General features: G+C 41.2%; 1 protein-coding gene across 6 annotated transcripts in view; it reads right to left on the reverse strand.

Moving 5' to 3' along the window:
• STAM (signal transducing adaptor molecule) overlaps positions 1-15,230 on the reverse strand; it is a 238,911-nt gene that overhangs the window by 164,858 nt on the left and 58,823 nt on the right. For all 6 annotated transcript variants that reach the window (XR_003941804.1, XM_030199525.1, XM_030199519.1 and 3 more), the window contains exon 5: positions 1,194-1,340. Coding sequence is in view for 5 of the 6 variants with exons in the window: in XM_030199525.1 (XP_030055385.1) it covers positions 1,194-1,340 (147 nt within the window). In the remaining variant the exon portion in view is untranslated. The remainder of the gene's footprint in view (positions 1-1,193; positions 1,341-15,230) is intronic.

The raw sequence follows: 15,230 nt of genomic DNA on the forward strand, positions 1-15,230 counted from the left end.
TCTCTGCCGCGTCCCACCCTAAATAGGAAGTTGCATCGGAGAGAGCAGGACGCGGCAAAGGGAACCCCAGAGCTGGCCTGTGTGAGTGAATCGTAGCCAGGTAGTGCCAATACTGTAAATTCGAAGTACCACAGCATAAGTGAGGGAGGGAAAAAACAGAAGTGCCAGACTCACGGGATGGGAGTGGAGGGAAAGCAGCGAGTTAGCCAAGGATGCCGTATCATTCCTGGGTGGGCCTTGGGTAAAAGTACGCCCCTGGTCCTGGCTAACTCCCAGGTAGCCAGCGACATGACTTTGAAGGCTTTACTGAGGAAGATGTCACTGCCACCACTGAACAGTTCTTGGAAAGATACAAGGAAAATGACATGTCCAAGGCAAATATGCTGGAAACGCTCGCTGATAGGCAGAGTAGGGTCACTACAGAATCTTTGATGGGGATAACAGCTATGAGCACATGACTGATTCTGAAATAATCGAAAACGTTACTGGGAAATCAAAAATCATAATTTGGATGCAACCGAAGACGATGAGCACGAGGAACCTGAGCCGCCAACTAAGATCAGAGAAGCGCTTGCAGGTCTGCAAACGGGACAAATTTCTTGAAATAGAAAAAGGTACATTCCCTTTCAGTTTTACAATTAAAATGCTTGATTGGAATCATTAAAAAGAAGCAAAGAGATGCAATGAAACAGTCAACCCGGGATATTTTTTTAAACAAAAAATGAAAGATTTTAAAAGTAGACTCTGAAGTTTGTTTGTTAATGTATGCTTAGTAGTTGAATCAACTCCCTATTCATTATGCTGTCCATGGACAAGATGGCGGTTCGAGACTCATTTATGCTCATTGGTTGAACAAATAGAGTGCATTATGTTTTGCCTTTTCTTCTGAATTGCGGACTCATAGTTAATTTAAAACACAATTATTGGCATCTTAAATTGGCATCTTAAATATTTTATTGAACAATGCATTAAAAGATTGAAGCATGATTTATATATTGTTATTCTATAGTACTGCAAGAGGTATGCAAAATTGATAGCAGGTACTGTATAAGTTGAATGCAGAAAAGTAGGTAGAAATTCTTAACATAATTTGCTTATATCATGATGTAATTCTTTGGACCCTAAGCCCAACATTATAATGGGATTAAGCCTGGTATGGGTATAGGCAGGTTGATTTCAGTTATTACACATACCTGTGAGCCAATGGCTGGAAACATAACACCTTGCTCCTTAAGATTTTTTATCATAGCTGATATTAGACTAAGTTGAGGGTCATTCTTGAATTCATCTCCCCATTCCACCATGAGGGCTTTTAGCTTTTCACAAACTTTTGGATGACCCTGTAAGGGAAAATGATTTAGAAATTTAGAACAACAAGTCACTGATGATCTGTTTCTTTCTAATCAAATGTTAATAAAAATACTGAGAATCAAAATACTAAACATAATAAATACAGTACAATAAACATTCCTGCCAGCTCATCACTAGCAAGATCCAATATGCAATACCAGATATTAGAAAGTACAGTATTTGTGCAGTAGTTCTGCCTACCATCAACAAGGCATTACTTGGCAGTAGGAAGACATTAAAAATATGAAAACAATTCAATTTAAAGGCTTTCCAACACTGTTCCAATTCCAGCTTCTATCAATAGAGCCCCTTGGCAGAATGTTTCAAGCTGAAGATGAAGACACCATAACTTTCAGCATGAGAAAAGCTGTAGCTTCAACCAAACTGGAAATTCACTGGAGCGATGTCGTGATTTAAAACAAAATTCTATTGGTATAGCACATTTTAAATGTTTTCTATGTTTACTTTCAAAATGTGACGGCCTTCTTTAAAGCAGGTTCCATCACAAAGATACCGGCTGTAACCATGCCTTCAGGCCACAGTCCTGGGGTATGCTAGAAAAAGAATAATCCACAAGTTGAACAGACATTTTAAAGGCTTTTAATCTGCAATAGACAGAAAAAAAAGGGCTGTTTTGCAGTCCAATTCACAAGACTTTACCATTATGGGAAAGAGGAAAGAGCAAAATGTTGAAAGAGTGACTAATTACAATAAGGTTCTGGTACCATCTTAGAATGAAATTTGGCTATTAAGTTGGTTATATTTATGATATGAAAAAGATAAGGTGTAAGTCTATGTGAAAATGGGAAAAAGTATAAGGTTTAATTAAGGAAATGGAACAAGGGCACCCTGAAGTTGTCTGGTTGAAATTAATATAATATTCTCTAGAACACTTTAGGTGGGTAGGGATTTCCAGTACAGTATTTATTTATTGGTAGTTATATCCCACATTATCCAAAATAAGATTATGAGTTCAATGTGGCTAACATACAATTAAAGTAATACAATGAAAAGAATATTAATGAACAATTAAAGTAATACAATGAAAAGAATATTAATGAACATGTGGATTATAAGAGTAATTAGGCATGACAGGCAAACAAAAAAGTTATAGGAGCAGTCATTAAATGTAAATAAGATTAGACATCTTACAATATAAACTTTTTAAAAAGAAAAGTTATCAGGAATTTGCGGAAGGTCAGATAATTGTTGATGAGTCTTACTTCCTTTGGGATAGAGTTCCACCATTTAGAACCAAGATGAAAAAAGTCTTTGTTCAGTATTGACTTATATTTTACATTTTTTTAGGTTGGAAAGTGGAGGATGAGCTAGTCCCTGGCACCTGGTACAGCACTGCGAGTTGGGAGGTCTATTATATCTTACATGTAGTCAGGTGCCAGCCCATATATTATTTTGTAAATGAAGGTACAGGGATTTAAAGACTATCCTAGCCTTAATAGGAATCCAGTGTAGTCTAATGAGGAGCGGAGACACCATCCCAAATTTACCCCCCTGTTTACTAAGCTGCACTAGCTATGTCTGCATTGCCATGTAGCTTAGTAAATATGGGGTTAGAGACTTTGTAGATCAATCTTGCTGCTGTATTTAACATTAGTTGTATGTTAGCACTTAAGAGTTTAGGATTGCTTGGCTGTATAGTTTTCCTGGGTCTCCCCTTTTTTCCCTTTTCCTCCTTTTGCTACTTTTTCCTTTTTATCTTTTTATTTATTTATTGGGATTTATTAACTGCCTTTATGACGAGATCCACTCAAGGCGATATACACCAGCTACAATTTAACATAAACTTACAATTTTGTTAACAGCAGAATAGCAAAAATTTGACATTTCTTTTCTCCTCATTCTTTACTACTGTTCATTTGTCCATTTTTCTTTTCTTTCTCCACTAGTTTATTCCTGTTTCTTATTTTTCTCAGGCCATGTCAGGCAGGTACTTTATAAAAATACTTACAGAGAAAGGTATTTTGATCAGGTGTGTGCTGGGGTTCGATAGCTCAGCTGATATGTCTGTGCAAGCACTGCTGACGGTATATTATTTGTATAAGTTGTTCATAAAGCACTTGTTGTCCAAATTTGATTCTGTTGAAATGCTTGTGTATTTGTAATGTTGATATCTGCATAAAAGACTTTTTGAAATTTTAAATGAAAAAAAATTTTGACTATGAATACAACATCACTTTGTTTATGTTTATTGAGTAAAGTGGTGTGGTAGCCGTGATAGTTCACTTAAAGGTAATAAATAGAAATAAATCAAAACATAGAAAAGAAAATAAGATGATATCTTTTTATTGGACTAACTTTAATTAGCTTCCAAAGGTAACCCTTCTTCAGATTGGAAATAAGCAAATGTTGACAAATATCAGAATATAGTAAAACACAGAGGCATTCCAATAGCAGTCTAACAGGAAAAGGGAGGGGGTAGGTTAGGTGAGAAACAGGGAGAGCTGGGTGGATGAGAGACAGAGAAAGATGTATGGCATAAGAGAGTGACAAAGCAGTAAAATGTTATGATTTATAGTGGGATAGAAAGCCCAAATCTTTGTTAAGTCCTGTCTAGTGGCTGGCAAAATAGTTCATCATTTTGATTTCAAATGTCTTATGTTCCTGGATTGTCTTAAAATTTCCTTTTAATGTTCTTACCATAGGATCATTGATGCAATGTTCTGGTTTTGTAAAGTGCTGTCCCACAGATGTGGCATCCTGGTTAGCACTGGAGTGTTTAATATTGTGTCTGTATAAATTGAGCCACGTCTTTAGCATTGGCTTGTTTCTCCAATAAAGTACCCTTCTTCTCACTTTTTACATTGAATGATGAATACCACATCGGAGGATGAGTAAGTGAATGATCCCCTTATTCTGAATATTCTTCCCATGTGCGTGACTGTAGGATCCTGTGAAATGTGTTGGCACAGTTTACAGCTGGGAATATTGCAGGGGTGTGTGCCATTCTCTTCTTTTTGACCTTCTATTGGGAGTTTTGCTTTTCACTAATTTCTGTTTCAAATTAGGTGGCTGTCGGAAGGCTAGCACTGGTAGGGCTGGGAATATCTCTTTCAGTACTTCATCCTCCTGGAGTAGTGGATGTAGCTCTTTTATGATTCTTCTCAGTTTTTCTACCTCTGGATTGAATGTCACTACAAAAGGGATTCTCTCTGTGGCTTTCTTCTCTTTATACTGCAGTAAGTGTTCTCTAGGTATTTTAACGGAGAAGCAATATCCTTGGGAGATTATTTTGGGGCTGCAGCCTTTTTGTTTGAAGGAATCATTCAAGATTTTGATGTGTTTCTCTCTGTCTTTTGGATCAGAACAGATACTATCGTGTGGCTTGGCTGTGTTGGGCAATGCCACACGGCTTAGAAAACAGACCCCCTAGTTTGACTTCTTAGAGTTTCCCAGTTCAAATTTTGTCTTTATATTTCTAATTTGTAATCCCTTGTTCTGTATTTGGTATGAGACTGAAGTGTGATATTCTGTTGGCAAGTTCTGTTTTACCAGTAGTAGGTGTATTGGTATTCTAGGGCCCTATGTAATATTTGCAGTGCTGCCTGTTCATAAGTAGAGTTCTTATTGTTTAAATCATAGGAATCAGTGCTACTGTTCCATGGTAGATTTGTTACATGTATGCTAAGTTAGGATTTTTTTAGGTTTTGTGTTATTTCACAATGTGCCTGATAGTGGAGACTGGATAGATGTATTTAGCTATTACTGAGATAACATGAGAATCCGAATTTTCTAATTTTTTTATTTTTGTATGGTAACTTCCCTGGAGAAAATGTGCTACTTGTGATCTGCACCTGTTGTGGGGGGGGGGGGGGGGGGGGGGAGAGGGTTTTTATGGATGCAGAGCATTTTTACATTTAATATATAAAACTGACATACTTTATCAGACCAAAGGTCCAAGAGGGTCATGTATGCAGCGTGTCACAAACGCAAGCATCGTCCATCAAGGGTGTCCTTAATGAAAAAACGTTTAGAACGACTGGGTTAAGCCAAGGCACTAAAATAGTACCCTGGCACCTGGGATTTCCTGCAAACATTTTTCTGAACTTTTGTGCTGCCAGTGCCCAGAGAGCATTTTCCACTTGCCCACAGTGGTTCAGTTCACTGGTGTAATTCAAAAGTGCCCCATACTGTCCCTTTACTGCTGACATAGGTGTTGCCACCCAAGGATTTTAACTTGGCCCATCCTACCTTAGACCCGCCTTAATGTAGCCTCCCCAAACATCTTAGTCACTAACCTTGGGACCCTGACCTATCCAGTTTTCTGGATATCCATAGTGAATACACGAGGGGTTAGTATAAATTGCCTTTGTTATATGTAGACCTCATGTACATTAATGACGGATATCCTGAAAACCAGAATGCTAAGGTATGTCCTTGGGACTAGGTTGAGAAACACTTGTTTAAATTACTGAATTGTATTTGACCCCAAGGCAGTGGAGCAGGGCAGGGAAAGTGCAGGTGGGAGGTGGGGGTGTGGCAGGTGCAAAAACAAAAATTGTTCCAGGGCACCACAACTTCTTGAGCAGGCCCTGGAAGTTAGGGCTCTTCAGCTTGGTAAACAGATGGCTGATGGGCAATATGACTGAGGTCTACAAAATCCTAAGTGGTGAAGAATGGGGTAAAAGTGAATTCAATTTTTCACGCTTTCATAAAATACAAAAATCAGGGGATACTCAATGAAATTACATGGAAATACTTTTAAAACAATTAGGAGGAAATATTTTTTTCACTCAAAGAATAGTTAAACTCTGGAACTCGTTGCTGGAGGATACAGTAACACCGGTTAGCGTATCTGAGTTTAAAAAAAAAAAGTTTGGGCAAGTTTCTGGAGGAAAAGTCCATAGTCTGCTATTGAGAGACACATGGGGGATGCCACTACTTGCCCTGGGATTGGTTGCATAGAATGTTGCTGGCCCGAGCTTGTACAGTATTGACCCAGGCTCCTATAAAATCCAATCGCCGAGTTGGGAGAAGGTGAGTCTTGAGGTAGATTATGATGAAGCCTAGGACTCCAGCATCCAAACAGTTCTCCTCATGACTCTTACACTCCTTACTGCAATGCGTTCTTGACCAGCCAATTGTTGTTAGGGAAACACAATCTCCTAGTCTGTGTACCGATGCTGTGACTACTGCTAAACATTTGGTGAAAAGACCCTTGGGAGCTGACAAGAGGCCAAAAGGCAGAACGCGATACTGGTAGTGGTGTTTACCTACTCAAAATCTAAGATACTTCCTGTGGCTGGAAAGTATCAACATGTGGGTTTAGGCACCCTTCAATTCCAGAGAGCACAGTCAATCTTGTTCCTGAATCATGGGGAGAAGGGTGCTCAGGGAAACCATCCTGAACTTTCTTTTGACCAGGAATTTGTTCAGGGACCATAGGTCTAGGATAGGATGAAATTCCTCCTTTTTGAGCACAAGGAAGTACCTGAATAGAATCCTTCTCTGCTTTCTTAGGTGGTATGATTTCGACTGCACTGGCCCGTAGAAGGGTGGAGATTTCCTCTACAAGCACCTGCTTGGGTTGAGAGCTGAAGTAAGATGCTCCTGGTGGGCAATTTGGTGGTTTTTGATGCCAATGAAGTGAATAAATGAGGCATACTATTTGAAGAACCCACTGGTCATTGGTTTTAAAAGGGAGAGAGGGACTGAATGGTGTCAGTATGTTTTCTTGATGAGGTCTGCTACCTCCTCCACCAAAAGACTATCTACTCAGCATGGTACGTCCACTAATCTCTCCTGAACCGCTGGTTCCAGGTCCGAGACACAAAGTCAAGAGAGTCTGCGCATCCCCCCACCCATAGCAGAGAGTCTGGAACTAATATCAAAGGTGTCATAAGCGCTCCTAGCCAGATATTTCCTGCACTCCAGCTGTTTGTTGGCCAACTGGCGGAGCTCTACAGCCTGCTCCTGAGGAAGGGAGATCATGAGACTGAGTGAACTGCACACTAACTTTTTCAAGTACATGCTCGAATAGAGCTGGTAGGATGTGATTAATGAGCCTCAAGGTCTGATAAACCTTTCACCCAAAAGAATCCAGAGTCTGAGCCTCTCTTCCTGTGGGAGCTGAGGCATGAGTCATGGAACGTCTGAGAGCAGATTAGACCACCAGAGAGAGGTGAGGCAATTGCACCCTCTCGAATCTGGGAGCCTTCTGGATAGGATACAGAGTAACCACCTTCTTCAGTATCACATGCACTGAGAGGGGATATTCCCAATCAGTATGTCTTTAAGCACAGGGTGTAACAGAAATATGACGCCATTCCTTAGGAGGAGATTCATAGCCCAGGACAGGTAACATCTCTGCTCTAGGCTCTTCTCCATCTCCAATTTAAATAGGATGGCCAAAGCTATCTCCTTCACAAAACCTGTGAATGAGACTCTCCACAGAAGATTTAAGCCTCTCCTGAAGAGGGGAGGGGTTAGAAGGGATGTCATATGATTCCCCCTCAGAGAAGTAAAGTGGATCTTCATCTGACTCGTATGAGAAGTCCAAGTCCGACTCCTCACAATACTACATATAGGCAGAGTTTGTGCTTGCCCTGACTCAGTGGAACCATATCTATGCACTGGAGGATGCTAAGGTACAGCCCTACTCTTCAGTGAAGCTTCCTCCCCTGATATAGAGAGCGGTATCACATGGGTCATTGTCCATGTCGACACCTGCTGAGGCATCAGCATCGAAGACAGCTCCACTGGTAGACTAAGGGCAGCAAGGAGAAGTTGAGCTGAGCCGCAACTGGCACAAACACCCTCGATGCCTCAGCGGCGAGCAACTGAAACATCTGTGCCAGCTCCTCCCTGAGCATGGCTCAGTACTGCTCATCAAGGGCAGGCATCAGCAAAGACTGGAAAGCTGGTTCAGAGACAGCCTCAGAAAGAGCTGGTGTTGAAACAGAAGTAGGATAGAAAACAGTACGGAAACCACTCGCCAGTACTGGTGCACATGAGGATCCCCTGAAGCAGCTGTGGATGAAACAGGTCCCCACTGAGATCGTTTATAAAAAGTTTAGTATTTCCATTTTTCCTGTTTGAAAGCAAGTATTTGAAATCTTTCAGAAGATTAAAAAATCAAAAAAGTTGAATGGTTGAGATTTTTTCAAGTTATGATAAAGATTTGTGCATGCAACTTATATAAGATAAAATTTTTATATGGAGGTTTTTGGCCAATGATTGAGATGAGTCTGCTGTAAGCGGTATACAAACCTGTTAATTAAACATATACCAGAAATTGAATCACACAGCTCAAGACAGCTGAGGTCTTTTCCTCCATTGTTTTGAAATATAAATAGAGGGTGAAAGTATTATGACAGAGGGTTGTTTTTAGCTCCATTGTTTTGCTTTCTGTATTGGTACTTGATGAAGTGGAGAACTTCTCTAGGTTTTGAGAAGTACATATAGATGGAAATACTATCACTATTAACGGGAGATATATTCCCATCCTAGCACCTCGAAGGCGCAGGAATTTCAGAGATCACAGCTAATATTCTTTGATTTAAAAAAAACAAACAAACAAAACAATAATGCTTGAAACTTACAAAAGAAATTATAAATTTTCTTAAACAATGACTTTAGGATTAATATTTTGCCATACGAATAAATTAAAGGGGAAAAATTCTGATATGCAAAATAAAGTGTGGAAAAAATACAGTTGCAAAAGCTTATAAAACTAAAATTGAGAACTCTAATACTAAGAAAAATAGAGGATTGTACATCCACATTTCACAGTTAAGATGTGAGAAAGTGACTCTATGGAGATGAGTTTCAGGGGCAGGATACATGAACCTGGAATTATGGACAATGCAATGTAATGCACATTAAGAATAACCCTACATTATTGCTACATGATGCTGGGTTCCTCATCAGGAGTCGCACCACACAGGAAAAGGGTCTAGGTGCCATTGTGAACAATATGTTGAAATCTTTTGCATAGTGTGCAGCAGGAGCCAAAAAAGCTAAAGAATATTAGGAATTATTAGGAAAAGAATAGAGACTAAAACAAAGAATATCATAATGCCTCTGTATCACTCCATGGTATGACCTCATGAGTACTGTGTGGAATTCTGGTTTTTCATGGACAGTGTGGATATTTCAGCCACACGAGTGGTTACGTCACATGGTTTTGGAGACAACTGGAAAGAAGATTCCAAGTGAAGAAGAGATTTTAGTGCATGTGTGGGAATTCCTGCCAATGTAATTACTATTAAAACAATTACTGCAGTGTGTAATGTTCCAACCGCAAAATGGCTGCTGGGACATCCTGTGGCAGCATTTCCACTGAAGCAGCGCATGGGGCAGGAACAAGTGGGGTTGTTCCTGCCCACTTAGAGGCCATTAGACCACCAAGGCTTCCTAAGGTAGGCCTGGGTCAGTTTCGGTGCCAAATCCAAAACTCTACAGGATTTTGAAGACTGTTCAAAAGAACAGATAAGGGAAGCTCATGATGCCTACAAAACAGCTGCCAGATAAAATGCAATAGTGGTATCAGCCAGATGTATGACTTGGCTTAGATCTTCCAATTTGTGCAAAGATGTTCATGAGAAAGTTGCAGATGCACCATGTGGAGATGACAACTTGTTTGGTGACAAAGTTAAGGAGATAATTGACTCAATTAAAAATAACTGCAATACTCTGACAACTCTAAGCAAAGGATAATATAGAGCAGCACAACACCTCCTCCAAGACGTATTTTAACTATCAAAACAGAAAATCTCGTTAAAACAAGAGGTACCAACCATATAATAAATCCTACTCTTCACATAAGCAACCTCGCCAAACCAAACAAGTTCCTCAAAACAAAATCTTCCAAGGATCACAAGACACAAAGACCTCCACAACATCAGCCTACCAAACCATCTCCTGTTTGTTTGACACTCAAACCCTGCAACACCTACCAGTGTGTGCGTGTGTGTGTGTGTGTGGGGGGGGGGGGGGCCCATTTGACAATGTTTCTTACCTCTTGGCAACTGATAACTACAGACAAATAGATCTTATGTATCACAAGATCAGAATACCGTCTAAACTTCTTGGCTCTTCTCCTGCCACAACAGCAGCAGCTTTATTTCAGATAGCAGAATCACATCTCCCCAAAATAATGAGAGGAGAATTTCACTCTGTTAGAGCACACCCCTCACCCTCCATTAACGCCAGGGTTCTACTCCAAATATTTTCTTATTCAAAAGAAGATTGGGTGGGTGGGGGGGGGGGGGGGGGGGGGGATAAGGCCCATCCTAGATCTTCATGGCCTCAACAAATACATCTGAAAAGAAAAGTTTTGCATGCATGAACTCTCCAGCCAACATTCTCCCATGAATTCCCAGAGGCAGCTGGCTTGTATCCACAACTCTAAAGGACGCTTGCCTGCATGTACCAATTCACCCCCACCATAGGAAGAACTTAGATTCATACTAGGTGGGGAACATTTTCAATTCAAAGTTCTTCCCTTTGGGTTTTTGTCAGAACCCAGATTCTTCACAAAAGTAGTAGCAGTAGTTGCAGCACAACTGAGGAAGCAGGGGATTGTCATCTTCCCTTACCTAGATGAGTGGTTCATTGTGGTTCCATTTTCACAACTCTTGGGGGCTCTCCAGTCGACTATACCTCTACTTACCAAGCTGGAGCTTTTGATAAATTATCAAAAATCAAATCTTTCTCCGAAGCAATCCTTACAATTCATCAGAGTGAACTTCACACTGCAAATGTGACTGCTACTCTCTCTCCAGACTGAGCCACTACAATTCACAACCTTGTACCCTTCCTCATGGAAAGACATACAACTATTGCCGGACACTTGATGGTTCTTTTGGGGCTACAATGGTGGCTAAATCCCAACAGTCTAATAAAAGAAGATTTTTGTTCATCTGCCAACTCCAACCACAGTAATTACTATGGATGCATCCAAGGTGGCCTGGGGAGCTCATGTGGACAAGTATCAGACCCAAGTGAATTGGTAACCTATGGAACAGAGTTATCTCAAATCTCCTGAAGCTCAGAGCTGTCAGATATGGTTTACAGACTTTCAGCCACCTCCTCTGAGACAAAATCACTCTTGTGCAGATCAAAAATCAGGTGGCAATGTTTTAAATAAAAAAGGGGGGACCGGATCCAAACATCTCTGCCTAGAAACACTTCATCTTTGGACTCTAGCAACCCAAATGAACATTTTTCTTATAGGCACATACATCTCAGGATCTCAGTACGAGATAACAGACAGACTAAACAAGCAGCTTCAACCTCACAAATGGTCCTTAAAGAATACTATTACATGAGACCTTTTCAGAATATTGGTCACTCCAACAATGGATATTTTGTTTTCTCCAAGCAACGCCAAGTGTATTTGATTTTGCTCCAAGGTCCCCACATTGAACAGGATAGCTCCAGACGCTTTTGCAACAGACTGAAGTCATCAATGTCTGTATGCGTTCCCACCTTTCATTCTAGTGGCCAGGACCATTCAGAAGATTTTGAAGGACAAACCAAAAATCATTCTCATCGCTCCGGATTAGCCACACCAGTCCTGGTATCCATATCTTCAAAAACTGTCTCTTCAACCTCCACGGTGTCTACCCCAGGACAGAGACCTCATCACCCAGAACAGTTCCCTTCTTCATCCAAACCCAGTCTCACTATCAAAGCGTGGCTACTTCAAGGGTAGTGGTGGAAGATTATGCCTTTTCCCAGCAGTTACTGACATCCTCTTGGCAGTAAGAAGGGATTCCACTAGGAGAGCATTGTATTAAATGAAGCCATTTCTTTCAGAGCCGGTGGTGGGAGGCGGGGCTGGTGGTTGGGAGGCGGGGATAGTGCTGGGCAGACTTATACGGTCTGTGACAGAGCCGGTGGTGGGAGGAGGGGCTGGTAGTTGGGAGGTGGGGATAGTGCTGGGCAGACTTATACGGTCTGTGCCCTGAAGAGGACAGATACAAATCAAAGTAGGGTATACACAAAAAGTAGCACATATGAGTTTATCTTGTTGGGCAGACTGGATGGACTGTGCAGGTCTTTTTCTGCCATCATCTACTATGTTACTATATGTATTTAATTCACAATCACGACCTGTACTCACCGTCCACTGTAAGTACTATTGGATTATTTATTACACCTTTCAAATTGAGGGTTGGCAGTCTAGCAAGACTTTCTCAATGATCAGCCTATAAACAAAGAATCCAATAGTAAAGCACTTAATGAAGGGCCTTATGAATATAGAGCCTCCAGTAAGACCCCTAACTCCTGCTTGGGATTTATCAAATTAAGTTCTCAAACAGCTCACTTTACCGCCATTTGAGCTGCTGGATCAAGTATTTCACAAGTTTCTCACTTGGAAAACATTATTTTTAATAACTATTACATCTGCACAACTCATCAGTGAGATTCAAGATTTAGTCTTTTACCCACCTTTCACACAGATTTTGGATACCAAGATTCTCTTGAGAATTCATCCAAATGTTTTACCCAAAGTGGTAGCTCAGTTTCACTTAAATCAACCATCAGTTTTACCAGCTTTTTCCCACCTCCTCACTAGAGAGGAGCAATTGCGCACTCTGGATTGCAAAAGAGTCTTGCAAGTTTATTTGGAGAGAAATGAATGTTTAGATCACGTTTCTCAGTTATTCCTTTCCTGGGGTTCCATACAGAAAAAAAGTTTCAATTTTGAGAGGACTCTTCCCTCTTGGATTGCTGACTGTATTTCTTTTTGTTCTAAACAACTTTGTGCCCAGACTGTGCCGCATGTTACAGCACATAATTCAAGCTCTATGGCAACAACTAGAGCACACCTCAAACAAGTTTCTACTCAAGACATTTGCAAAACAGCTACACGGTCCACAATACAAACGTTTACAAAGAATTACTGACTGGAGCATCCAAGTTTTTATGAATTTATATTTTGGCAGTCTTTAAATGCTTCAACTTACCTCCTCCTCCTCCTCTATTTTATGACAGGTTGTTCTATTTGTATAAGTACATGCATACTTACTTTTCTAATCACTGTGCAAATGGTCACAACTTAGAATGTTCTGTAATGAATGTTCTCTGGGAACAATTGGATATTTATGCCACACAATCCCACCCTGTCCATCCCCGAATTGAAGCATGCTCAGGTATGAACTGGTTGAAATGCTCTGTAGTAGCAGTTTTAATACAACATTGAAGTCTCATCTAGAGACTTCTTGCTTCGAATCCTCTCTCTGGTCAGCCCCATCACCATGTTACGTAACCGCTTGTGTGTCTGAAATATCCAACTGTCCACGAAGAACATCCGTTACAGGTATGCAATTCTACTAGCAGCAACTCAAAAAAATATAGTGGAATTAGAAAAATGTAAACAGAAGAACAACCAAAATGAATAAGGGAATGGAACTTTTATAGGAGGAAAGGCTAAAAAGATTAGGGCTATTCAACTTGGAGACGAGATCGCTAAGGGGAGATATAATAGAGGCCTATAAAATCCTGAGTGGAGTGGAAATGGTAAACGTGAATCAATGGTTTACGACTTCAAAAAAGTAATAAGACTAGGGGACATACCTCAAATTACATAGCAGTACTTTTAAAACAAATAGGACAAAATATTTTTTTCACTCAGCACATTAGTTAAGCTCTGGAGCTTGTTGCCAAAGGATGTGGTAAGAGCAGTTAGTGTTGCTGTGTTTAAAGGTTTGGACAAATTCTTGGAGGCAAAGTCCACAAAGCCACTGCTTTTTGGAGTGGAGGAGTAGCCTAGTGGTTAGTGCAGCGGACTCTGATCCTCAGGAATTGGGTTCGATTCCCACTGCAGCTCCTTGTGACTCTGGGCAAGTCACTTAACCCTCCATTGTCCCAGGTACAAATAAGTTTACCTGTATATAATATGTAAACTGCTTTGAATGTAGTTGTTAAAACCACAAAAAGGCGGTATATAAGTCCCATTCCCTTTCCCCCTTATCCGCGAGAGTAAGTAGCACTGAATCTTGCTACTTTTTGGAATTCTGCCAAATATTTGTCACCTGGATTGGCCACTGTTAGAATACTGGCCTAGATGGTTGTCACAAAATGCCTAGCACCCACCTGGGGTTACCCTGCATCCACTTGAAGGGTCTGCTAAGCACTGCCCAGCCTTGCCTGCACTTGGGCTCATGCTCTATACTAGCACCTCCACCCACCAACTGGGTCCCACTTGCTTCTGGGCTAATCTCACACTCCCAGGTTATTTCCCGATTTATAGGACATGGGCCACACTCCAGGGGTCCCACAGTTCCCAGAAAGCACCCACAGACTCAAAAACACAAATCAGGATTGTTAGTCAGTCGAGGACAGCAGAGTCAATAAGCTAAATGATTATTGTCACAGAATTTGAACAGAAAAAGATGAAATCAGCAAGCAATAACAGGTAATTATAGAACTATCCAAACGTTTGTATACTATCTGGGGAGGTCAGGAAATATTGCTGCCAGGGGCGTAGCCACGGGTGGGCCTGGATGGGCCCAGGCCCAGCCACTTTCCCTCCAGGCCCGCCCATCCAACATCCTTCGCTGCTGTCGCTGCCTTTTCTCCTGCGGTTCCGCCGGGTACGGCCGTCCAGGAGGCAGTGTTCAGCAGCGTTGCCTGCCTTTAAAATAATTCTTTTCCCCAGGCTCCGCTGCATTCTCTTTTTCGCCCGTCGCAAAGCGCTGCCATTCACACAGGCAGCTCCGCTCCCCTTTGCCGTGTCCATCCGGCCCTCTCTGATGCACTTCCTGTTTACATAGGGCCAGATGGACGTGGCAAAGGGGAGCGGAGCTGCCTGTGTGAATGGCTGCGCTTTGCGATGGGTGAAAAAGAGAATGCAGAGGAGCCTAGGGAGAATTATTTTAAAGGCAGGCACGCAGGCAGCGCTGCTGAACGCT

Source organism: Microcaecilia unicolor, chromosome 1 (assembly GCF_901765095.1).
Source record: "Microcaecilia unicolor chromosome 1, aMicUni1.1, whole genome shotgun sequence".
Lineage (NCBI taxonomy): Eukaryota > Metazoa > Chordata > Amphibia > Gymnophiona > Siphonopidae > Microcaecilia > Microcaecilia unicolor.